Consider the following 27,864-nt stretch of genomic DNA (forward strand, 5'->3'; position numbering starts at 1 on the left):
AACTATAAAAATGGTTTACAAATTAAGTAAGTACACCTAGTAAGCTATACTTCATTAGTTCCAAGTTTACAGTTGTGATATCATGAGATGTTATATTGTGACTATTTTAGGTCAGTGTAAGGCGGTAATTAATTCTTTATGTTATTGTCACTAAGTGGGTAATGAGTCCCAAAACAAATAATCAAAACATTTCAGAGGTTGGGGTGCCAAAAGTGTCTTTGCCCCCGGATGCTGATAACCCTTGCTACGCCACTTGGTGTGAGTTATTATGTGACTGTTGAAGAAAATGACATGCTGTTTATACAAACTTGGACTGAATTCAGTAATGGGTGCAGTAGTCTATCCATGACATATCTTCAACCAGAGATTTGCAAGCAAATGCTATGAATATCAGGTGTAAATCAAACTTATGATTCTTTAGGATGGCCATAGAATTCTAGGACTCGACTCTTATACAGTTTTTACAGTTCACTAGTTGTGGAGCTATATAAGTATCTTTCTTCAATTTATTTAAGATAACTCTGCTTTTACTTTCAAATGTTTTAGTAGGATATATGTTTAATTTGAGATAGTTTCTTCATTAAAAAAAAATGAATATATAAAGCTTTCACTCGTAATTGTGTTTTGCTACAACTGTGAATCTTTTACTTTTATTTGATTCTTTAACTATAATATCACTGTTATCTTTTAATTTATACAAAACTTTCTTCTCATGAGAAGGTAAATTAGGTTTTATTATGTAATTATGAAATTTTCCTGAAATGCTCGACACATGTTTTTATTATGTTCTGTCCTTTCACTGCTGGTGTCTTAGGATGATTAAAAGGTGGATTCGAAAGTGTGTTAACTGACAATTGATGTTTTTTTCTTTGTTATGTCAAATTTCTACTGCTTCCATTCTGGTTTTTTTAATAAATATTTTTTTCTTTGACATATAATGAAAAGTTTGCTGGAAAAATGATAAAATGTCTAATTCTGTATCACATTTACTCTAGTTGGAATTGCAAAATTCGGTTCTCTATTGAGTAATGATTTGGTTGCATCACTTAAGTTAATAACACCTTCTGTGATTGTATTCCTTGTTTTGTGAATATCATATTTCTCAAATTTAGTTACATTGATTTAACTATATGAGTATTTTGTTAACTAAAGTTTCAAATTTATATTTAAGAATTTTATCTAGTTCGTATTTCTCTAGCTTACTGGTAGTATCACTTTGCTCTTTAATACAGTTTTTAAAGCTCACATTATGAATGTTTTCAATTAAATTGAAATTAATATCACTAATTTCCTCGTGTTTATTTTTTTTTAAACATGCAACTTATGAGATCATTTCTTAAACAACATAAAAAATGAAATTAATGAACTTTTAGGTCATCAATAGTTCCTTACAAAGGTATGATAGCAAAATATTGAGTTAATAAAGAAACATTCTGGAAATTCAGATTATTTTATTTACATTAATAGGTATGTCTATTAATAAAAATTATTTTTCTTCCTTCCATCCAGCCTACCTTCAGTCCATATAACTAACTTATACCCTATTCTGACAGAAGTAATTTTTTTTTCCAGTCTTTTATGTGACACTTTATCAAAAGCTTTCAAAAAATCCAATAAACTAAATTTATTCCTTTACCCTCATTCAGAAAAGAAGTCATATCCTCAAAAAACGTTAATAGATTAATATGATAGGATCTTCTCTTTATAAAGCCATCTTGGCTATATGACAACATTTGGAACTTTGTTAAAGCATGATGACAAAACCTTGTCGAAACGTTGTACATTTGCTGTCATGTTAAACTTATATTAAAGTTTTTCTTCATTACCCATTTAAGCCGTCTCCAGCCATTATTTGTAAAAGCATATTTTATCAGAATCTCAAAAGTTTTCCCCTCCACAAAAATAAGACTTACTGGCTTAGATTTCTCTGGACAATGCTTAGCTTCCTCTTTAAAAATTAAAATAATGTCAGTCACCCTCCAGTCCTCAGGGATCTGCCCCTTGTCAAATGATCTGCTGTACCAAAATGAAATCAAGTAGCTCTAAAATTTGGTTCTTAACATCTTTTTAAACTCTGGGGTAAACGTGATGGGGCCCAGTCTCATGACAGTTACTTTGTTACAACAATACCATGTTTATCTGTGTATACTTTGATAATATTTTAGGAAAATAAACTGTTATCTTTTTTCTAGGCTGTTAACTTAGGTTAGTTGTTAAAGAGTTGTGGCTGTTTATTAGGTTTTCCATTTTGACTGCCATGACTGTTTCAGTTTGATAATTTTAACCTGGAGTTTGTTTTTATAGTATAATTATTAACTATTTACTGAAATTAAGAAACTCAAATAGGTTAATATATCAGGTTTTTTGTATATAATCTGTCTTATTATTAAAAACCTCAATTTGTGGATGCTTAGAGGATGAATATATCAATCCGAAATTTAATTGTATAGGATTTTTAAATTCAGAGGAGTTTAAATTTTTTTTAATTGTGTTACAAGTCAACAAAAAAGGTACACTATCATTTGTGATTTTAACTGTTAGAACTTGTACAGTAAATCATTTTTTGTTAAAACAGAATATTAATTAACCTGTAAATACTAAAACGATGATAGAAGGATTGAGGACTTTATCTTTCAAAGTCAGCTGGTGGTCAAGAAACATGCAGCACATTGCACAGTTAGTATATATCACCATTAATCCCCAGCTCAGCAATGAGCTTTAAATCGTATAATGCTAAAATTCGGCATTCTATCCTCAAAGTACACACAACATGTAGCCCATTGGGCATCTTTATGCATAACCTTAATAATGAAGCAATATCGCCATTATAAGATTCAAGGTAATGTTGGAACTCCTTCCATAACTCTTTAGCTTAACATAAGACACTCAGTAAGGGATTATTTGACCCTTTAAGATTGTCCCCGCTACCCCTATTACAGAAGAACATTAGCTATAAAGAACATGGCTGTGTAGTGATTAAACATACGAAGAAACATTATATATAAAGAATGTAACTGTGTAGTTATTAAGCATACCAAGGAACTTTAATTACAAAGAATGTTGCTGTGTAATAATTAAGCATATAGAGGAAAATTAGTTATAAAAATGTGGCTTTGTAGTGATTAAGCATATCAATTAGCATTAGTTGTAAAGAACTGAACACACCTGTGTATTGATTTAGCATACCAAGGGAGATTAATTATAAAGAACCCAGCTGTGTAGTTAAGCATACTAAGGAAGATTAGTTATAAAGAACATGGCTGTGTAGTGATTAAGTATACAGAAGAACTTTAACTATAAAGAACGTGTGTCTGTAATGATTAAATATACTAAGGAACATTAGTTTTAAAGAACATGGCTGTGTAGTGATTAAGTATACAGAAGAACTTTAACTATAAAGAACGTGTGTCTGTAATGATTAAATATACTAAGGAACATTAGTTTTAAAGAACATGGCTGTGTAGTGATTAAGCATACAGAGGACCATACTTTGTATCAAGAGAAACTTTATGTCATAAAGACCTCCAACATGTCTAATTATTGTCAAAACCAACTTTTGTGCAATTAACCATCATAAAACATGCTAATACCTGGTTATGAGGAACAATTTTTTGATATTCATATAACCTGGGCAGATAATGGCTGTCAGCAGATATCTTTATTACAGAGTAAGTCAAACTGAAGAAATTTTGAAGGTTACTTCCAAGACAGTACATTGCCTCCGCTCACATAAGTAGCTATTCTCGTTCAATGCTGCCCTCTATATGCAAAAAAAAAGTATGCATGCCACAAGCCTTTTACTCCCCTCCATTGGAATTGACTGATTCCAATGGGACTCTCTTGCAAATCATCATGCATCAACCATCCACCAATAATAGTGCGACATACTCTCATGACACGTATGACTCCCTCTATTCAATTCTACCAAACTATCACTTCCCATTTGGCAGTACTCATGTTTAGATGTTTTTTTTATTTGGTGCTCTTTGTGTAATTCGCATTAATGATTTTAATCGTTTAATTTCTGAAGTGGGATTTCTCCATTATTTTTTTTCTTTTCATTGAAGAAGTCTTTTACCTTAACTTCATTTCCCAGTCTTTATTTTGTTCTCACACTCGCATTTTTACACCAAACACTTTTGTTTAATATATATTTTTACAATGAATTCTGAGGTTCATGTTACCACTTCAAGTATCATACCTACTATTAGCACTATTTCATAGGCTGCATTATTGGATTTATCTGTGATTATCTGGCATGAGATTGATTGTTATATGAGTCAACCTTCTCCTGAACTTGCCCCACTTCCTCCTGAGCAACCCGAACCTGTTCAGGCTGATGAAGATTTTGATAGCCTTTTTCCACCACCGGATTTTGCCGCGTCTTCCCTTGCCCCACCTGCGGAATCAGCTTGGCCTAATACTGAATTTTTGACATGATTTCTCAGGTATGTGATGTTTTATCCAATTTCCTATGATCCCCATCCTTCTTTGTTGCACGATAGTTCTTCCTCTTCATATTTAATATTCCCACCCTTCCTGGATATTAGAATTCATGCTGAGCAATTTGCTTCACAATTGATTGAGGGTGCCAGCATGTCTCGCTTTCCACAGCTACAAATCAGTTTGCATTAGTTTACCATCAAGCTGGCTCTATGTTTCTCGACTCTTAACAGTTGAGGGCGATTTTACCTGTGTGTAGGTGGTCCCTGATTTTCCTGTGCATTTAACCCATTCCCAGTTTTAGTTTATTTATCTACTACCCATCTCCTCTCTGAGGTGATTCACTGAGACCCTGAGGGTTTTTTGAGGGAAAGCCCTCACCCTTAGTACCTCCACATTGGCTAGATTGTCATCTTCTGCTCTCGCTTTACACGCGTGATTTCTCTGTTGTTGGGATCTTCTGGGTCGAGATGTGGCTTTGTCCCAGGTTTGTTTGTTGCCCCCTTATCTTAAGGATTTATATATTGCTCCTTTTCTTCAGCGGTATGTTTTTGATCATGTACCTGTGGAGTCTGTGCATCAACACTCTACCCTTTTCTCTTTGGTAGCACGTTTGTCTCAGTCAGAGCAAAGACAAGCCCCCTATTCCTGTTTCCTGTCCTAGTCCTTCTCAGCCTTTACCTGATCCTCCTTCCAGGGGATTCTCATCTCGTCGTATTATTTGACATAGATTGACACATCACCAACAGTACCAGTGGGTTCCGGTCTGGTGGGAGCTCGATTATATGAATTATATGAATGTGTTCCTCTTTGGTGATTTTTCACCACTGATCCATGGGTTCTTTGGGTTTTATCATAAGAACTTGTTCTATAATTAATTTTCCCTTTCCCCCTCCTTTGTCTCAGGTACACATTTCCTTCCCCATGCCTCAGGATCCTACCACCAGCCAGAATCTGCCAAAGGCATTACAAGACCTTTTGTCTCAACAGGCCATCGAAGCTATTCATCATCTTTCTCCGGGCTTTTATTCCAGGCTGTTTGTTGTCCTCAAGAAAACCAGACTGGCAGCCTGTCATAGATTTTTCCTGCCTCAATCAGTTTCTCAGCATACCCCGTTTCACCATGAAGTTGTTTCTCACCTTCAGGTAGCTTTTTATGCAGGTATATAGATGACCAAGATGGATGTTGCAAATTCTTATTTGCATATCCCGATATCTCATCAATTTCAACCCTATCTTGAGTTTTTCACCACGGGGTGGTTTTTTAGTTCCGTGCACTGCCCTTCAGGCTTCCTGTGTCCCCTTATGATTTGTTTCGGTTTGTCAGAGCATTTACTTGTCACTTGCATACTCTCAGGTTGCACTTTCATCATTATATGGATGACTGGCTACTGTTAGCTTGTTCTGAACAGGAATTTGCCCATCACAGTCAACAGCTGATCCTAGAGGTGGCTTGAGTGGGCTGTTTAATCAAATTGGAGAAGTCATTCCTTTGACCTACCCAATATCTTGTCCATTTGGGTGTTTTTTTCAACATTCATCTCAGTCTGGCCCAATCTTCTCCTCTTTGACTTCAGTTCTCCATGCTCTTTCTACTCCCTCTATTACAGCTTGCAAGGTCCTATTACTTTTGGGTATATAGTCTTCCATGGCAGCCCTTATCCCCTTAGGTCATGCTCTTCACAGCCAGTGGGATCTCGAGAGGGATCCTTTGATGGCTCTTATTATCCTTCCTCCTACCCTGGTCGATGATCTGCATTGGTGGTTAGACAAGACTCACATGTCAGCAGGTGTCTCGCCTCCTTGTCCAGTCTTAAACATTCTCACGGACACATCTGTAATGGACAGTGTCATTAGGGCTAGTCGTTGGAGTTTCGACTATACTGTCAATTACACCAAATTTATTTAATTGAGGACTGCAGTGGCGAGTGGAGTTCACAAGTCACTAACTTGGGGAGATTTACGGTTAGACTAAAGAAACTGATCTTGAGGCTGATATTCAACACAATACATCAAGTTTCTTAACATAAATTACACTTAAGTAAGGCTTTAATCATTTGCTAACTCTTCATAAAAGAACACTTTTAGGTTAACAACACTGATGATTATAATTCACACACAACATACTTTACTTTCTTAACTTTCATATGATTGTTAAGAATCCATTCAAAATTGCATTAATTGACTAAGAGAGAAATAGTTTCATTACTTACAACACATTTGAAGCTGGGACACTTTTATGTTCATAGTTTCTGGATTATCGGCAACTCTGGGAGAATCTCTATTCTTCCTGGAGAGAACTAATTTTTAGCTCCAGACACAAAAGTTTTTAAATCATATTTTCTTTGTATTGTTTGGACTTCCCAAATAGTATTCCTAACTACCTGCAAGCACTTTACACTTTATTTGTCAATCTGTGCAATTTCCCGGGCTATTCCAAAACAAGAACCAAAACTCTCAAGTAATTCATTACTGTGATGTTGAGTGCTCCAGTTGCCTTTTTACTTGTACTGCTACACTGGTCTGGAGTAATAGATATCACATCAGAGCACCAATTTGAGATGCTATCACCAACTTAGTAGTAGTATTTACTGTACTGTTAACTCAGCATCAGTAACTTATTGCTGTCAAACTCGTGACTAGCATTTTTCTCAGTGTCCTCACTGTAGCTTCATTATTTATAACTCTTGTGATTCTCAATACTAACTAACCAGTTAACTGTGCTTTGCCTAGTTCTTGACCTAATTTCGTAATTCAGGCATCCTTCACTTACGACATTTCTTTATGTATGTGTATTACACCTAAAAACCTAAATGTCTCTAGTTTCTCTCTTAAACTTTTTTAAAACACTTAAAATACTGAAGTAATTGTAAAATTTCCTCAAAAATATCCAATTGTTTCACTTTTCCCTCCTTGAAAACATGATTTATATTTGAACATAGAACAGATACAGAATTCTTTCTTCTCAAACTCTACTTGAAATTCTTCTCAAAGTATGTAAGATCGGCCACTCACTGTCCACTTATATAAAGCACAATGTACTTTGCACAATGATGATGTGGATACTGGTGGTATACACACACTAAAGTCTATCCAGAAAATCTAATTGTCTATATGGAGGGCATCCATAGTCCTCCAGGCTTTCCCATCCAGACAAAGTCTATCCAATGGAGTGATCTTTCAATACTCTTGTTTTTCAGTGGCTTTGCCTTCAGTGGGATACTCCTCATTGATACTTTTGCCAAGTCCCTCAACCACAAATTACCTCTGTTTGGTTTCCTGTCCTTCATCCTCTTGCTCTGGCTGTCAATCCTTTCAGCCAGGACTGGACCAACAAATACCTATATGTCTGTTCTCCTAATCAATTTCTTCATCGGGTGATTTTGTTCATCCATGCCACCCCATGTCAAGTCCTTCTGATTGCTTCTTACTGGCTGGCTCAGCCTTGTGTTCCGTGGCTTCTTCAGCTCCAACTTACCCCTCATTTACATCTTCCTCTGACTCCATCCCTTCTTCATCAACCTTGGTCACTGGTGCTTCATCCAATTCTTCCTGTCCTCTGTCTTTGCACCTGGTTTTTATCCAGTCCTCTATGAGGAGATCTGACTTGTCCCGACAGGTAGCTTCTTTACTGGCTTGTTCTATTTGCCCTTCCTCCATGGAAGTTTATCAACATAGATGGAACATTTTCACTGTTGGCCTCTAGGTTGAGGGTTTTCCCCTGCTCAACCCACTTTTCCTCATATTGTGATTTTCATCACTTGCCATTTTGATCAGGGGTTTTCTGTCCCCTCAATCTTGTGTTATCAGGCTGCCTTGTCCCACACCTTTCGTTTTTCCCAATACCATAGGGTGTTTACCTCATACTCTTTCTCTGTTGATGCATTCCATTCAGATTTGTCATCCTCTGTGGCGGGATGCCCTTTTGGATTTGGATATTAATGTGGTCCTTCACTGCCTCACTTTGCCTCCACATGATCCTTGTTTCACCTTTCCCTTAAGGTGTATTTCCTTCTCCTATCCTGTGTATGTTGAAGGTCTGATTTGTTTGCCATGAATGTTTCACATAGTCTTTATTATTCTACGTATCTTATTCCTTATCTGGATCATTCTCTCCTCTCCAAAACTTCTGCGGCTCGTGAGGGTACTCCGCCTTTTTCCTGATTTCCCTTCCTTCCATTTCCCACATTTATCCTTACCCCATTCCAGATAGACTTCTATGTCCTGTATGTGCTCTTCTCTGTTATATTGCCTGCATGGCTTCTTTCCACGGTGCACATTCCCACCTCTTTATTCCTTAGCAGCCATCCTCTATTCATGATTTTTATCCTTCCACCCTCACCAATAGGGTTTGTATTTTAATTTGATTGGCTTATTCCTCTTTATCATCTTACTCCCATTCTTTGTTCTAAGTATCTTCTCATTAAATTCGACACCTTACCTTTTCATTGGCATCTCATCGTCATTGTCCTTTGGAGGAAATTCTTCAATCGGGCATGTGCACTACCCCTAATATGTTCATTTCTCACTATTTGCAGAAGATTGTGGTTTCTTCCTCTTTGGGTTATCATCTTCTGCCTGTAGCCATTCTTCAGACTTCAGTGAGACTCTGACACTGGATAAGTTATTTTTGTTATTCTTTATTTCTTTTGAGGGAACTTTTTTCCTTTTTATTATTACTTATTGTTTGGATCCTGCTCTGTGGGTAGTGGTGCCTGACCAGGTATTCTTTAACCGATCAAATCTGCACTGTAAAGTCAACTCGACTTGCATATTATATTTCCGTGGCCATGCAGTGCACACTGCAGAGATGGGGTGTTCCACAAGATTGCTTGTAGGCTTATCCTTGCAATGGAATTGCTTAATAAGTTTGCCCATTCCGGTCTGTACACACCCTTGGACAACATGGGTAAAGCAGAAGGGGGAAGCTGTCCATTCTTGCCATGCCTTGCATTGAATAAATCGGTATGGTCTGCTTTTGAAAATAGGGTTTTATGGTCACCCATTGCACTGTCTCGGGTGTTGTCATTCCTCTGGACTCTCCTCCACGTTCTCCTTTTTCTTCTAGTGGAGTTTGAGAGTCCTTACCACTTTCCAGTTCCAAGCCACTGGGGTAGTGTACCATGGAGGCATCCTTCTGAATGGGTTAATAAAATACAAACAAAATATAGATATCATTATAAAACCACTCAGTTCAGTAGGGTGGTAATTTTCTATCGTTGTAGATAACATGATATACTCCAACATGAAACAAAATAAATGGGAATGATCAATCAAAATTGCAGTTCACTCCTTTGATTGGTATCCCTCATCCTACCCCCATGTGAACATTGGTTCCCAGTGGCTGGGTTTGGATTTAGAGTTGAACAAATCAACACAAGTCTTCACACATGTATTACAAATGTCTATATTCCTCCCTCATTTATACTCTTGTTACTCCATCAGTGTTGTGGGTCACAGTGGAGATACTTGCAGATTATTATGGTTCATTCCCTTCTGCTATTCCTTGATACTTATTATTCCAAGGATGCTACTGTGATTGGGCTGATTCTGGTCTATTTCAATTGAGGGAGATGGTTTACTTTACAGAGACATCTTTTCGATACCAGATGTCATGTTCCCGGATTGATCTATTAATTTCTTATATTAACATGTGCCCCATTCATGGGCCTGGGGGTTCTTGATTCCCTCTGTCCTCATTAACTTAAGGTGAAGAGGGTATGATTCTCTTTCCTACCCACACGAGGTGGCTGGGTTTTGGATTATAGTTCACTTGCCATTGGTATGATCCTCTTTCCTACCCCCACATGGATGTCAGTACCTGGTGGCCAGGTTTTGAATTATAGTTGACTTACTGACAGTATGATCTTCACCCTACCCCCATGTGTATGTCAGTTCCCAGTGGCATGGGTTTTGGATGTAGTTGACTCTTCATGTATGGTCCATCATGCCCTAGCCACTGTACACCTAAAACACATTCTTTTCATTTTACCATCTTTTATATTCTTTGGGATAGAGTTGCATACATATTATATAGTTCAGATCACTATCAGACCTTAGGTCTCTCCCACTTGGATATGCTCCTCTGTTTTCTGCCCATATGTGTGACATCTTTCTATGATAGGCAAAGAGTATACCTGGTTCAGAAGTGGTGTGGTCCTCCACATCAGATCTTAGAATCTGACTGTCTTCTTTTAGGGAGTGTCCTTTGGATGCTTTTGAAGGACACTTCTTTCTTTCCCTTGCACTGGTCCCTTCACCTATTCAATGTGGGATTCTAGTTATTTATGTGAGAGGAGGTAATGTACTGTATAGGAAGCTATCATTTTCCTATACAGGAAATGTATTTCCAATAGGTACTTACCTCCCCCACTGAAAACTGGTGGTTCCATCTTCTGCCAGAACTTGAAGTGATAGTTTGGTAGAATTGAACAGAGATAGTCACAAATAGAGGGAGGGTTGACACACGATTTGCATGAGAGATGCATTGGAATCAGTCAATTCCAATGGAGGGGAGATAAAAGGTTTGTTGCATGTGTTAAAAAAATTTTGGCATATAGAGGGTGAAACTGAATGAGAATAGCTATTTAAATGAAAAGAAGTAATTACTTATTGGAAATAGATTTTTGGTATAGGAAAATTATAACTTTTCAAACATTATCCCACGGTAGCAATGAATAAGACAGTGTTAGTTTTACACACTTTTGTCTCATAATAGTGACTTGGAGCATCAAGCATTCCAAATGATTATGTTTAATAGGCTGTTATCAGAGTTTCAAATATAAATGGGATGGGATTCTTCTACAGTAGGTGTCTGTGACTTGTTGGGGATAAATTTGAACAAGAAATGAACAGCATACAATCCACTTGTTTTAATATATTAAAAACAAGTCAAACATATGTTCAAAATTTTTTTACTCTTTAGGAAGTCAGTTTTATCTAAAACTAAATAATTCTCTTTTCTTGTCAAAAGTCCACACAGGCTGATTCACTTACGTTACCATGTGGGTTACTACAGTTGTATCCTGAACTTTAAATAATTGTCTCCTTTTCATCAAAGTCCACACAGGAGGGTTCAATTACTTTAGAATACCCATTCACAAGACAAGTTATTCCCCTTTTCTCTGTTAAACTGTGAAACTCACTTTAAGATATCACCCATTAAGGCTAATCACTCACACGCTGGCTAACTTCACATTTGCTAACATTTTTTTCTGACTGAACTTCACTTTACTTGTGCTTACTTGGCCACGTCAGTTGGGCAAGGTTTACATATATATGTAACAATACTCACATAGCAAGAAAAACTTAGAGGTTTTGAAAAAGATGACATCAACAATACTACAACAATTGAACTACACACACAAAACGTATGACTCTTACTGAGTTGCATAATGAAATCTGTCATAATTGTTACTTTTAGCACATCCCTCAGGAGCCAAGAGGTGTCTTAACACCTTGTTTGTTGAATATTAATAGTAAGTTCAATCCAGAAATTCCCAAAGAGGGTGGTTTTGGATGCATCTTTTCGAGACAAGTTTTTGTTTATTAATTGATAAATTTTTAAGTGAAATACAGCATCCTCAAGTCTCCATATCGACTAATACTAAGGTCTACCTGCTGGGAGTAAATTCAGTATATATCAATAAACCCACATTCTCAGCATCATTAATTAAGCAATTGTCAACCTTTTATGCTTCTGTTATCACCTTTTTATGTTTAAATTTCAATTGAGATATGAATGATTTCACCTGCAAGTCAGTAGGGAAGGTTGAAGCATCACGATAGTCAACAGTAGGATGAGCAGACAGAAACACTTTGAACGTAGCTACAGGCATAATAATGTATTCAGCTTGCTGCACAATATCTACCAAGGTGATTCTAAATGTTTCTGAATATATTTTGCATGTCATTTTTCATGCGTCTTGTGCTTGCCCTTAAGCTTGTGATGAGCTGACAGATTTCAGTCACCTTACCACTTCAAAACACTTTCCATAGCCACAACACTGAAAGAGTGAGGAAATGGCTTCTTTTTAGCCAATAAAAATGTCCAAAAATTTCAATTCAAATTAAGAAAAGCCAGATTAGGTAGTTTTTTTTTGTTTTTTTTTTTAAATGTCCCCCACTGGCTTGTGAAGGGCCTGTTTAAATAATTAACTTTTAACACTTTTGTTAGGAAAACTAAATATTCATTAAATATTAAATGTTTAGATAAACTAAATAATAACTATTAAGCTAAACAGTCTTGTATATCCAACAGCTTTATACTGTTTCTTTAAGAGAAAAAGTTTACACAATTAATACATTACATCTATGAGATGTGGCTATTTTAAAAATTCTCTTTGACTATGGTAAACAATAGGGTGAACCATTTTTATTGGTTGAGGTTGTGGACACTTTGAATATTTGCATTGTTTGACTGAGCACTGGTCAGGCATATTCAGATTAAACATGGAGAAAAGATTGTTGTATTAATTGTTCTTTTGTTCTCTTTCCCAGGGTAATATCACAGGTGTACAATATCATCAATACAACTACCGTAGAATTATGAGTGACATTAATGATGTCATCAATATATCCATCGTAAAATAAAACATGAATTTGTTGTAATATTACAGTCTTTGTGTGCCATTTTTATTATAATACATTATTACTGTGATTGCTAAAGTTGTTCTTACACTGACTTTGCCTAACTGTGTCATTGATGTAATATTATTGATGAAGTTGAATTTTACTGTATTTGTTTCGTTATGTAATAAAGATATATAACTTAGTTACTTTTACTTTTTCAGGACGAGACTATGCGCATGTGATAATTCAATCTGTCAACCATGAAAACCTATTCACTCTGACATCTTTAAAATCAATATGTCAAATTGAAGAGACCAAATTAAGAAGCTCGGTGCACTTTGAAGAACTATGTGAACAGACACCCTCCAAATCTTGTTGTCGGAGCTGGTCTCTTGCGAACTATGTAGCTTTACTAAGTAACAGGTCTTCCTGCCATGATATAAGAGAAACAGACATTGCATCAGTGTTTGAACTGCTCAAGTCATGTGCCAGATACTACCACCAACTCAAGCTCAGTCATGATTGTACTGCTGGGTTGTGTCGGGAAGTTCCCCAAAGGTGCTTCCACTTCAATGCAGTGTACAATATCTTCCATTATTTAACAGACATTCATTTCCTGAGCCCAGAAAACTTGCATCTAAACACTTCTCAGCTTACTTATACAAGTGTCTTCCTGCCACTTGCTCAGAGCACTGCTGCCATGGATTATTTCAAAGACTTAGAAAAAGAGAAGCTTTCAGATGGGGTTACAGAAGTTGTTGCCATGGAGTTGGGTCTCAAGCAGACACTGTTCAATGAATGTTTACTGCATGATACAGTGATAGGCCTAGCTGCGGGAGTAATCTTCCTCTTCATCTGGATGTATACTACATCATTTTTTGTGACAATAATGACAATCGTGTCCATAGCTCTCTCTCTTGGTGTTGCATATTTCTTCTATACTACTGTGTACCAAGTTGAATTTTTTCCTTTCATGAATCTCCTCGCACTTCTCATAGCAATAGGTAAATAACACATATAGATAACAGGTAGCTCATAAAAATAAACACCTCCAACCAGGGTAGAATTACAAACTGTCCACCAAATGGTAGGAGGAGAGTGAAAGTTAGAATGATGTATTACTTTACAAATAGTTCTTATAGAGTTATAAAGTTGATCTTTACATGATTACATTGTATGGTATCAAACTAGTTTTTTCACTGACCATTTTGAGATAAGTTTTAACACAAAACAAGCTGGACTCCTGTTTGAATCTACCAGTGGTGGATACGAATAGAGTCAGGATTTCTGATTGAATGTGTCTGTATTTTGTTATAATAAAAGCAGGACTACTATTTCAATATGTATTTATTCTATTGTAGTATAGGCTGAATTGCTGTTTGAATGTACAAGTGTTGTATCGTTATACATGCAAAATTGTTTCACTGTGCCAGTGGTGTACTGTAACACAGTCAAGATTTCTGTATATTACAAAATACAAGGACTTCTATTTGAATATGCTAGTGGTGTATTCTAATACAGGCAGGACTCCTGATTAAATGTGCCTGTGTTATATTGCAAAACATGCAGGACTCATGTTTGTATCTGACAGTGGTGTATTATAATACAAGGAGGTTTCTGTTGTGCATGTGCCAGTGATGTAGTATGCAAGTGTTGTTTTTTAACATAGCAATACTTCTGTTTACATTTACTAGTGGTGTATTGTAATACAGGTAGGACTTCTGATTCAATGTGCCAGTGGTGTCTTGTAATATAGGCGGGTGTTCTGTTTAAATATGGTAGAGATATATTTTCATACCCGTTGAGCACTTTGTTGAGTGTACATGTGTTATTTTGTAAGACAAGCAGGCCTTATGTTTAAATGTGCCATTATTGTATTATAATACTATACAGTGGTGTATTGTAATATAGGAAGGACTCCTGTTTGAATGTACCTACTGATTTTGTCATATAGACTGAACTTATGTTTCAAAGTGCAATTTGCTTATTATTATTATAATACACCCAGTACTCCTGTTAAAAGTGCCCATAGAGTATTGTAGTACAGGCAGAACTACTATTTGAATTTAGCAGTGGTGTGTTGTCTCTATTCCCTCACTCATTTATACTCAGGTTACTCCATATGTGTTGTTGGTCACAATGGAGGTACTTGCAGATTACTACAGTTCTTCCCCTTTTGCTATCCCTCGATGTTCTTATTATTTCAAAGATGTTACTGCTTTTGGAGTTGTTTCTGTCGTTTTGATTTTGAGTGAGATGGTTTACATTAGACAGACATCTTTTTGATGCCGGATGTCAAATTCCCTGATTGATTAATCAATTTCTCACATTGCTATTGCTATTATGTGTCCTGTTCATAGGTCGGGGGAAGGTGGTACAAGATTCTCTCTGGTCTCATGAATTTGAGGTGAAGATGGTGTGATCTTCTTTCCTACCCCCACCAGATGGATGGGTTTTGGATTGTAGTTGACTTACCGATGGTATGATTCTCATCCTACCCCTGCATGGATGTTGGTTCCTGGTGGTCTGGGCTTTGGATTTAGTTGACTTGCTGTGTACAGTCCGTCATGTCCTAGCCACTTTACACCTGGAGGCACATCCTTTTACTCTCCCCCACATTTATGTATTATGGGATTAAGATTCACGTAAAATGTGGTTTGGATCACTATCCAACCATAATTCTCTCTCTCTATTGGATATGCTACTCCCTATTTCCACCCATATCTGTGACACCTTTTTCTACACTGGACAAAGAGTATACCTGATACAGAAGTGATGCGGTTTCCCATATGTGATCTTTGACTCTGAAGATCTCTTTGGGAGTGTCCTTCAGATGCTTTTGAAAGATGCTTCCTTCTTTCCCTCGCACTGGTTCATCCATTCAGTGTGTGATTCTAGCTATTTATGTGAGCGGAGATAATGTACCATATCGGAAGTTATAATTTTTCTTCTCTGAAAATATATTTCCGACAGGTACTTACCTCCACTACTTCTATTTTCTGCCTAAACTCAAAGTGATAGTTTGGTAGAATTGAATAGAGGGAGTCACATGTGTCAAGAGAGCATGTTGCACTATTATTGGTGGAGGGTTGTTGCATGATGATTTGCATACGAGACACATTGGAATAGTCAATTCCAGATAGGTGAGAGTGTCAAGGCTTGTGACATGCATAAAAATTTTTTTTGCATCTAGAGGGAAGAACTGAACAAGAATAGCTATTTATGTGAGTAGAGGTAAATACCTATTGGAAATACATTTTCAGTATAGGAAAATTATAACTTCGTAAGAACACATAACTTGTATGTTTTTTCTTTACAACTTGTCCCTTCTTTTGCAATTGCATGAGAAGGCAAGAAGATTTTGCACATTAGTTATATAGGTGGATTAAAATTCATAGGTAAAAAATCCTAAGAGGTTTCTTTGTATTGATGTCATGGATTTGTTAGTCTATACAAAAGTAGAATCATAGACACACTTTTGTATGCACCTGTTAGTTGTGTAATATCATAAACACAGAAAAGCGAAATAGAACAATAGTACATTGTCTCTGTGCTATTGTTCTATTTGGTGCACTTATAACTATGGTGAGTCTGTTTGTTACACAGCTAGAAGCATTCAACAATGTCAGTCAGTCAGTGAGATTGAGAAATTTGTGGTTTTATGAATTTTTTGTATCTGCACCACTGACTTTCCCATGTGGTTCTATGACTTGTATTTTTGTATGTGTTTTTTTATAGCCTAAGGGTTTCTTCCTAAAACCTTTGAAGATTTATTATTTGGTTGTTAAAGGTGTCTATGAGTAAATAGTTTGTATAGCATGTATTGTGTATCCACCCCATTCCTACTAAAAGTACTACTGTACTTATGCCAGTGGTATATTATAATACAGACTAGACTGGTGTTTGAATGCATCACTGTTTTCCAAAATGAAGCATATAAAATCTTGGTTAAAGGGATGTTTGATGCACAATTTCCTTTTTTTCACTTTTAAATTAGTTTAACGTACATCAATCCTGTTGTTTACAAAACTAATAATTTAGTAATTGAGAAATTATCCCTTTGCAGTGTTTAAAAATTATTTGAGGCATTTCATCAGAGACATAATAGTAGCACCTTATCCTCAGTTATGATAAACTGCATAGCTTGTGCAGTTTATTAACTTGGACTGTTAAATTGTTTTTCCATAGTATGTTTCACTTCAGTTTTGGTTTAAATCTTTGAGTTACATATACTAAGAAGTAATCATAATATACTTAATTGCTGTGAGAGAAATAAATTATAACTTCAAACGTTGTCATTGTAGCAACTGGAACAGAGCTCTCATCTGTAGAAAAATACATCATTTGTTACTTTTACTGTAATTTCTCAACCCACTTTTTTTTGTAGGTCTAAGGTATTTTCTTAGTTATTCAAATAATATATGTGTGCTTGGAAATGGATGTTTTTGTCTACTTACAGTTCAAGCTTCATTAATATACTATTTATTCATTGCTCAAGTAGTAGTTGTTGTTTTTGGTTATTTTGTAGCAATTTTGTATGGTTAAGAGGAGCTTTTTATACTTAGTGGCATCATGTTCCAAATTGCAAGTAATTCACTCAATTTAGATGGTTAAGGAAAACTTTGGGTCCTTCTTTTCACCTAACTGGTGGTCAACTTCTGAACTTCACCATTGAAGTGATTGGTGAAAGACATTGTGGCTAAAGCTGGCATTCAGGATTTCTTTAGAACATCTGTTTGAAAGTTTACATTATTTTTAGTGTGACAACATTTTTTTAAAGCGAAAGTGAATCCTTTTAATACTAGAAATAAAGAACTTTATAACACCAAATTTTTAATTTTTCCTTCATTGGACACTGAACAATTGCTTTACAGCTTCTTCAGGAGATTTGTCTATTTGTTTCTAGTATTAAAATGTCTTTTATACACCAATATGCACTACAAAAATTAAATAACTTGTCTCACAAACTGTATATATTAGAAAGGTCTTGTATATAGTTTTTTCTTGAAGTGAATGCTCTTAATATAAAATTACAAGGTGATATATGTATGTGTGTGTGTGTATGTACATCCTTGCATGTGTAGAGACCTATGGTTATGGCCAATTTAACTTTTAATGTAATTTCTTTTCCTCAGAAACTAGTACTTGTTTTTACTTTTTTTGTGGAATTTCTTTTTAATTATTTTGTAAACCTAAAATACACTTACCAACTATTAGATGACATTAAATTCATTGTAAAATACCTTTACCATTTAAAATCAAATTCTAAGCAGTTGTCCTAGCACTGACTTACATAAATAACATATTAAGTGTGGAAAGACAAGAATAAATCTAGCTCATACTCACTCAAGTGCAAGAGATTCATGGAGCTAATATGTAGAAGGTAATGTGAATATGATCTGAATACACCAAAATACACAAACTTTCTGTAGCAGACCAATCAGAAAAATGATACCAGAATGTGGAAATTTCTCAAATATATTTGGTCAAGTGGGATGCAATGTATCTATCACACTACACACAAGATAAGTTCTTTGACTAGTCCAGATACACAAAGTTACACATCAGGCCATATTTAACACATGATCTTAGTTGGATTTAGGATGTTCCACATTAGAACTTAAAAGAAAATTCTAAAATTTTGCAGATTAGAAACATATACTATAGGAGGATAAGGTATATAATATTTCCGTGAATATTTCCGTATAATATTTTCATGAATTATATGTATCAAAAAAATAAAAATAACTGCTGTGGTCTTTTACAGACTACCTAGATATTAGAAGTTAGATGAATATTAAGTAGATACTAGAAAGTCAGAGACTAGAAAATAAAATAGATATTAAACTAGTTACATAGAGAATGTTTAGCACACAGAATCATTGTGAGACATAAAACCAGGCTTAGAAAGTTTTTAAAGATGAAAATCACAGTGGTATGTGTGTTTCAAATTTTATACAGTATTCCAACATAATCTGAAGGGTTTTAAAACTAAAATATGTGTAGCTATCAAGTATTGATAGTTGTACAAAGTAATATTTTTGTAATGTTTACCCAATCTGTGTTGTTCTTTAAGTAATAGCAAAATGTTTAAGTATGTGTAACACAGTGTTAAAACTAGTAGATAGAAAAGTAATATTTCAATAATGTGTGCCCATTTTATGTTACTTTTTAAGTATGAGAAAAGTATTTAAGCATGATCAATATTACTTATTATTTCACTTCAGTGTATTTTAATGAAATTGTTTGATTTTTTTCTTAGGTATAGGTGCTGATGACTCGTTAATCTACTGCAAGATCTGGGCATGTGCAAAAGCTGAAAAGAATAATATGACTCTGGTAAAGCTTGTGAAGGACACACTTCAGCACTCATGCTTAACTATGTTTGTAACAAGTTTTACCACAGCTGCAGCTTTTTTAGGTAGCTATGTCAGCAGTATTACAGCTATTCGTTGCTTCAGGTAAGCCAGGCCAAGGTAGTAACATATACATAATATATTTAGGTTTCAAACTACTTTAACTTACCCTTTCATATATATCACCAGTAAATTTCCACATTTCTAACCAAAAACTTATGAATCACCATAATAGTGGTTTATGATTTGACAAAATTGATGATGAAATTGTATTGCCAGTACGTATCCTGTTTTGATATGATGAAACATTGAATATCATGCTTTGTCTGTGTGACTTGTATTACCAATACTTGAATAGCTTCATATTTTGATAAGATCGAACATTGATTGTCACGTGTTTTGTCCGTGTGTCTTGTATTGCTAATATGTGTACAGCTTCATGATTTGATAAGTTGGAACATTGATTGTCATGCTTTGTCTGTGTGACTTGCATTACCAGTACATGTACAGATTTGTGTTTTGATAAGATGGAACATTTATTGTCTGTGTTTTAGCTTTGTGACCTATTTCACCAGTAAGTGTATGGCTTCATGGTTTGATAAGATGAAACATTGCCTGTCCTTTGTTTTGTCTGTGTAACTTGAATTTCCAATAGATATACAGCGCAGAATTTTGATTGTTACATGCTTTTTCGTGTGACTTGTATTGCCAGTACATTTACAGCCTCCTGTTCTAATAAGATGGAACGTTGATTGTCATGTGCTTTATGTGAGTTTTATTGCCAGTATATGTACAGCTTTCCATTTTGACAAAATGGAATACTGATTGTTGCATGCTTTGTCTCTGTGAATTGTATTGCCAGTAGATTTACCACTTCCTGTTTTGATAAAATGTAATATTGATTGTCATGTGTTTTGTGTGGCTTGTATTACCTGTTTATGTTTAAAGTTTGGTTGTACATCCCTACTTTTAATATCAGATTAAATTATTAGGAAAGGACAGAATATTGTGATTGGAACTTTCCCAGTGAAGTACATATTTAAAATTTATCAATAAAAGTATTATTCAATTCATTCTTGTTATTTTCAGTTATGTATTTATTTTGTTATAATTAATTTCCCAACATGCTGCTTAAGTTTTATGGCTCCATGTAACTGACCCACAACATTCATGGTAGAAAACTTATCATATGACATAAAGTGCCCTCAGATCTTGACTTAGTGCGTGATTTTTAGTTATGCTAAACAATGAAAAAAAATTTTAAAGATATTCTCTGATGGTTAAAAGACCAACTCTGTTTTGTTCTCTGAAATGAAATAATTGTGGTGTATCATTGAGAATACATGTTTTAAGAACATAATTGTGCTTTCAGCTATTAAAAATTATGGTTTGTTTTCCAGTCTATTTGCAGGAACTGCTGTTCTAGCCAACTTCCTGTTGACTGTTTCCTGGCTTCCAGCCTCGGTCCTAGTTGCAGAAAAGTGGTGTTCGTGTTCTTGGTGTGTCTGCACTCCTCCATTTGGTTTCTACTTACCCCATTTTCAACATATATCCATTTGTAATGGTTTATGGAAGTTACATTACAGTTTTACAGATTCAGCAAGAGTGTTCTTTGAGAAAATCCTCCCCTGTCTTATTATCAAGCCTCGATACATCTGGTTGGTATTATTCACGCTACTGGCAGTTGGTGGAGCTGTATCTATATTTTACTACCCAAGTCTTCGTCTTCCGGACTCTACAGAGTTCCAGATATTCCATGAAGATCACCCTTTCGAAAAGTATGACTTAGAGTTAAAAAGGCTATTTTGGTTTGAGAAAGTTAAAGAAAAAGACCACTTTTACAAACTTCCTGTTACATTTGTTTGGGGAATTTTACCTGTGGATAATGGCAATTATTTAAAGCCACTTGATAGTGGATCTCTAGTATTTGACTCATCTTTTAATTTTTCTGCTTCAGCTTCCCAGGAGTGGTTATTATCATTTTGTGAACAGCTTCTAAACCAGAGTTTTTACCAGTCAACTCTAGGTCCTCTTCTTCCCAACTGTTTTATTAGAACATTTAAAACTTGGATGGAGCGTAGATGTGTTGATGGTATATCTGCAACAGACCGATCTCCATGTTGCAACACCTCCAAATTCCCCTACAGTGACAGTGTCTTTAACTTGTGCATTAGAGAAGCTATAGATATCTTTTATCGAACACCTGGTTATAACTATTTTCTTCGGAGAACTCCTGGTCCTCGATTCTCTGTCAAAACTGGAACTGTGCAAGCTATAGTCATTCAATACGACAGCGTCTACACATACTCCAATTCATATACCCATATGAAAAACTTCTTCACAGAAGTTGAAACCTGGACCCAAAACATGATGAAAACTGCTCCTGATGGAATGAAAAATGGTTGGTTTATAAGTGACCTAGAATTTTATGATCTTCAAGATAGTCTTTCTCATGGGACAGTTCTTGCATTGGTGGTAGCTATATGTGTTGCTTTTATTACTCTACTGATTACCACCCTTAATCTATTGATAAGTATCTATGCAATCATTACTGTAGCATGTGTCATTTTTGTAACTGTTGGATCATTGGTCATTCTAGATTGGAAACTGAATGTAGTGGAGAGTATTACTGTTTCAATAGCCATTGGTCTTGCAGTGGATTTCAGTTTACACTATGGAATTGCTTACAGAGTTTCTTCTCAAGATGACCGGGAATCATCAGTTGTCCATTCTCTGAGTCGAATTGGCAGCCCAGTTGCCATGGCTGCTTTCACAACCTTCATAACTGGTGCTCTGATGTTCCACTCAGTAGTTCTAGCTTATACACAGATTGGAACTTTTCTAATGGTGGTCATGACAGTAAGCTGGCTGTATGCTACGTTCTTCTTACAATCTCTCCTCAGTGTGGTAGGTCCTCAGAAGGGGTCACTTCAGCTTAGTTATCCCAGCCTGAACTGCTGTGAAGTGCCAAGCAGTGCTGTTGATAAAACTGTTTATGCCCTCTCAGATTCCACTCTGTCCACGTCAAGTGCCAGCTACCCTACCCAAATACCTTCAAGTGAGAGTCACGAACTGGAACCCTTGACCACTGTCAGAGCTGTACGAGCTGAAGTTCTCAAGCATGTAAAGAGAAAACCAAATTCTCGTCATAACCGGCAACGCTCTGGTAGTTTTTCCTCTGCCTTGTCTCGCTCTAGAGACCCTACTTTCTCTATTTCAACAGTTAGAAGCTCCAGAAAAGTTAGCCTTCCTATTGTAAGTGTGACATTCCATGGAGAACCTAGTCCCAAACATGTGTCAGGGGCCACAAGCTCATCTACCATTGTGTGTGCAGAGGAAGAAAAAGAGTTAATGACTCCAACATTAATCAGAAGTGATGATAATTCTGATTCTGGAAGTCGCAGAAACATCATTGTTTAAGTTTACATTTCTTTTTTGTACAGGGTGAAACTCATCTGGTACGGGTGTTTTAAACATATGGGAGTGGTGCTAGGGTAAAAATTAATGTAAGTTATTATAATGCTTGTATACTTAACATTTTTTATTGAGAGTTTAAGCCATATGGGGATTTTAATACATTTTTTTTCAAGAAATTGTAAAAAACAATCTAAAGCAAATTCATGTATGCTCACAGCTGTATGTCTATATTGGGGTTTTTCATGAGCTCATTTCTCAACCACATCACTTTGTTGTAGACTAAACATTACACATTAGAGTGTATTTGCAACTCATAGGCTTGGACATCAAAGTACACAAGTGCCACATTGTTGTGAAATCACACATTTGTGTTTACCTTAACTCGATTATTATACATGTTGTGTTGTTGTTATGAAGTCAACTTGGTGTGTTCATGCCCTTTGGTGGTATGAAATGAGTATTTTAATGTTGTACCATGTAGTAACTAAAAAGATAAATTTCTGTGAAAATGTTAATTGTATATCTTTACTTCATAAATATGATGGACTGTTAACAAGAAGCTTAAATAGACATAGATCCTTACAAAGTTTTATTGACTTGGTCATTGCAGCTACCCAGGTTTTTCTTTGTTATTTAGTTAATTTGTTGATGTTTTTCGGTTTACTTTCTTGAGTAAAACAAAACATTTCCAATGTTTGATTAAATCTGATGCAAACTACTGGAAAACAAAACTTTAATATTGTTAATCATTCTTAATTGTTTCAAATATTGCCTAACTAAATTCAGGTAAAACTTGTAAAGCTAAACACAAATCAAGGAAAACTTTAGAGCAAAATCTTTCTCACAAATTTCCTTCATTATGTTACATACTTATATAAGCAAACAAAGTTACATTAGATTTTGTTTTTGTTCAACTTTTTTATTATGCATGTGCTAAATTTAGGTTCATCACAGGCAGTGGTTCTGTTTTAACCAGTTGTAATGTACTTGGTTCAGTTGTATCATTCTTTGTATTTCTCCCATATTTCCATTTGTGTTAGTTATAGATTTTAATTTAAATTCTTGAATACTATTTAAGAAACTGTGTTACATGTTCACATATTTTACAATATTTTTGTTTTTATGGCATATTCTGCCTTATTTGTGTTACTTTAAAAATATTTGTCAAGTTCTGCATTACTGGTGTTTCAGGAAACAATAAAATAAACATGATGTACAAGTCATTGTGATACTTGTATTACTATGGAAAATATCTAACATACTTTACAGGTCATTATAATACTTGTGTTACTGTGAAAAAAACTAACATGCTTTTACAAGTTATAATACTTGTGTTATGAAAAATTATATATGTTACTCATATTACTCTGGAGAAAATCAATCATTACAGGTTATTATTACAGGCAGATCTGGGAGGCTGCGGTTGCACCCCACACCCGATCATAAAGCCTATGTCCTGATCTCATAAATTCACATGTAATCTTCTAAATTTCCATATCTTTCGTGTAATTTGGTTTGTTTCATTTTTCTGTATACAGTAATCCTTAATTGTCATGTTAGCACTGTGACTTCTTGGTAGATGATACTGGAGCATGGAAGTGAAAAGCTTTGAAAATAGATAAATATTTGATAAGACAATTGTAGAGTGAACATGACAGCTTACATATTATTAACGATGAGTATGATGGCAAATCACTAGAGAAAAAGTGACAGACCAGTCAGAATACACAGTGAAGCATTTCGTCAAACATAGCTACTGATTTTCTAGTATTGTTACTGCTGACTACATCTGTAGGAAATATTCTTCAGAAATGCTACTTACCTCTCTGCACTACGGAGAGCTATTACCCCAAATGTAACTTCCATGGAAGTTCATGTTCATGCCACAAGCTTTAAAACAACTATGATGTAATTGTTATAATACTGTAGCCCTCCATGCACGGTAATCCGTATGAGAACTAGCACATTAACATAAGCTTATTCTTTCCTCAGCTCTGTCACTTTCTTTGGTTGGTCATCCTACTCTTCCACATCTTACTTTCTTCTTTACCTGGCTTTTCAACAAAGCGCTATCTGTCTTAACCATTGCAGGTTACTGGGCAGTGTTGTCTACAACCTTCCACCTCTTGCTGGGTGATATTCCCTTCCTTTCACCTGTTCTCACAAACCTCTTTAAGGCCTTCTTTGTCCATTGCCTCCTCTTCCTGCTTGGAGTATAAGAGTGGTTCTTTGGGATCTTACATTCTTCCCCTTTTAGCCTTTGGACTCCTGCTCCTTGTAATATTTGTCTCCTCAAATATATTCCCTTCTCCTTGCTTGTGATCATCATCCAGACATTTATGTTTTGAATGTCTTTCTTACTCCGCCAGTTGGTGTTACGTCTGGGCTGCTTGGGAGAGTGATTGATTGTTTTCTTCTATCTCTCTCCTCTCTTTTTTCCTCATTGTATTATTGTTCCTATCACAAAGTTCTTTTGTGTCTCATACAGACTGTCTGTTGCTATCTTGCTCTGATTGCCCCTTTTTGTGGAAATTGCCATCGCCTGTTTTTACCGTGGAAGACCTCCTTCTCATGGGAATTGTCCCCTTGCACTTTAACCCTTTTGCAAAGGGTGCCTCTTTAAATGCTTTTCTGCACAAATCTGCTGTGTTACATTCAAAATATAATTAAACACCTTTACTATCAATGTATGTGAATAAAATTAATATTCTAATGTATGTTATGGTTTAGTTTTATCTAAGTTTTAAGTCTTTTTTTTAAAGTAAACCTTTAAAAAACTACAGATGTATTGTCACGTGACCAATGAGCTATGAAAATTCTCTTACTTGGCTCTCTGTATCTTCAATAATACAATGGTAGTTGAGTAGAGGTACATCTAGACAAGATGCTTACATAACCTTTTGACATGCATATTTTCAATTTCTCTGAATGAATACAGTTGAAACAATTAATAAATTTTTTCAACCCCTGAGAGGTTCCATGCCCACCTTCAACAGCTTTGTTTGAGCTTTATAGCTGGCTTACATGTAGATGTTACATACACATATGTAAAATCATTAGAAAGAGCTAATTTTACACTATAATTTAACAATGTTTATTATGAAATTGACGTGAAGTTGTCATGAAGTATATATAACTGACTTGTATTGTTGGCTCCTTGATCAACTATAGCACTTACGATTGTTTGTTACCTAAGTATGTCAGTTAAAGATACAGTTTAAATTGTATATAGGTCTTACTATTATATTTTAGTTACTTATGTATTAGTTATGTTTTAAAATGCATAATTGAAAGGCTTAAACATTTTATAAATACACATCATACTTTGCATCTGTTCTCAAGGCTTACGATATTATGCACTGAACAAAACTTTTGCTGAAGGGTTGTGCATATCTCCTAAAGACACTGTAATATGCCTCGTTAGCACCATTGACTTGTGTAGAGGTGAATAATAAGTGGTAAAGGACAAGAAAAGAAAACATTAAAAGTTATCTATATCTGAAAAGGAAAAGACCTGAAATTAGAAATTTAACAAAAGGAAAATCTTTAAAGATATTCTACAAAAAATTAAAAAGTATGTTGTTGTTTTTCTGTTTTCTAATTTTAATTATTTGATTGCATTGTACATTGATTATAATAGCTAGAGTTAGTGATCTTGTAGAGAAAATGCAAAATAAAATATAAATATTTACAGTAGAAAAACTTGATATCCTTTTAGGAGGTTCTAGAGATTATGCAAATAAAATATGAAAACTATAAAATGAAGGAAATCATTTTTATACTTAAAATGAAAATCACCTTGCACTCAATTTGTTAATAGTTTGAGTGCAAGTATCTGCAATAGAAAAAAATAACATTTCTAGTAAAAACAATTACAATAATGTCATTCTTTGTGTACAAGATACTTATGATCTTTAACAAAATCTTACCAGTTTTTGAGAGGATATGTTAAGAAATCTCAGAGTCACCATATGTATTGTTGTACAAGTGAAATTCGTGACTCAATTTCCGCAAATTGCATGAGCCCGATGTGAAATAGTTAACTGGTTGAATTTGCCAGCTCATCCTTCTTGCATATTCATCTTTTGGTGAATCTGACCATATGTTTTTGTGTCTACTCTCACTAGATTCAGCATACTACAGCCTCTCTCTGCTATTTTCATCACCAGCCTTTCGAGGAGATCTTACAGGCTCATATGTGGACTACACCTTAACACATTCATCTTACATTACTTGCATCAGTGAGCAGTATCATGTGACTCTGTTTTTCGCTTCCTCCATTTGCTATTCTCCAGGCTGTACAGTGGGGGAGTTTTGCCTGTAATGTTTTTCAGTCATCTCCATGCCATTCATACATTTCATGGCACCTCCATGTGTGTACCATGATTGTTGTACATGTTGCAACAAAATTGTAATGTTTTTCACTAAAAAAAAAATCAAACATGAGGAGCTACACCCTACTTTCCTTATGCATGGTGCCATCAGAACCGACTGAGTGACTGGTGTTGCCTCACAGGAAATACTGTATTGAGTGGACGAGAATGGAAAGTGTTAAACCCATCTGCCCCTGCTCAGTGCTCACTGTTGAGATGGTGTTTTCAGCAGTATAGCTATCTAATTGAGCTAGCTTTTTGCATACACACAACAAAAAAATAAAATAAAAACCAGCACCAGGTGTGGTCTTCCTCTTAAACCTGTATTGTGCTTGCTGTCTTTAGTTGTTGTAACCCATTGCACTATCTCTCTGTGGGGAATCCCAAGCTTCTGGGGATGTCAATATGGAACATTCCCTCTAGGAGTGGTACCTTTCTCCTGGTAAGAGGCTGATTAAACCCACCACTAATTTGTAATGTAGGGCTGAGATATTTCCTGTAATTGAAGTACAGGACACCTCATTTCATTTTTTCCCAAGCAATTACCTGTGGATACATCCATCTGGATGAAACTTGGATTTACCTCGGGACACAGGTAAGAGCTCCTCCTCCCTCAATCTGCCATTACAATATCTATCTCATGCAAGTATTTTACCAGATAGAATGGCATAGAGCCATAGCCATACTACATGCTCTAACTTTCC

The 27,864-nt window shown here is 35.5% G+C and overlaps 1 protein-coding gene across 7 annotated transcripts in view; it reads left to right on the forward strand.

Annotated features, from left to right (window-relative positions):
• Positions 1–24,010, forward strand: part of LOC106464416 (protein dispatched-like) — a 79,608-nt gene extending 55,598 nt beyond the window's left edge. For all 7 annotated transcript variants that reach the window (XM_022392123.1, XM_022392122.1, XM_022392121.1 and 4 more), the window contains 3 exons: positions 13,236–14,018; positions 19,277–19,475; positions 20,771–24,010. In XM_022392123.1, coding sequence (XP_022247831.1) covers positions 13,236–14,018; positions 19,277–19,475; positions 20,771–22,790 — 3,002 coding nt within the window. In that variant the 3' untranslated portion in view covers positions 22,791–24,010. The remainder of the gene's footprint in view (positions 1–13,235; positions 14,019–19,276; positions 19,476–20,770) is intronic.
• Positions 24,011–27,864: the final 3,854 nt, after the last annotated feature.

The sequence above is a fragment of the Limulus polyphemus genome, unplaced genomic scaffold (assembly GCF_000517525.1).
Source record: "Limulus polyphemus unplaced genomic scaffold, Limulus_polyphemus-2.1.2 Scaffold1643, whole genome shotgun sequence".
In the NCBI taxonomy this organism is placed as follows: Eukaryota; Metazoa; Arthropoda; class Merostomata; order Xiphosura; family Limulidae; genus Limulus; species Limulus polyphemus.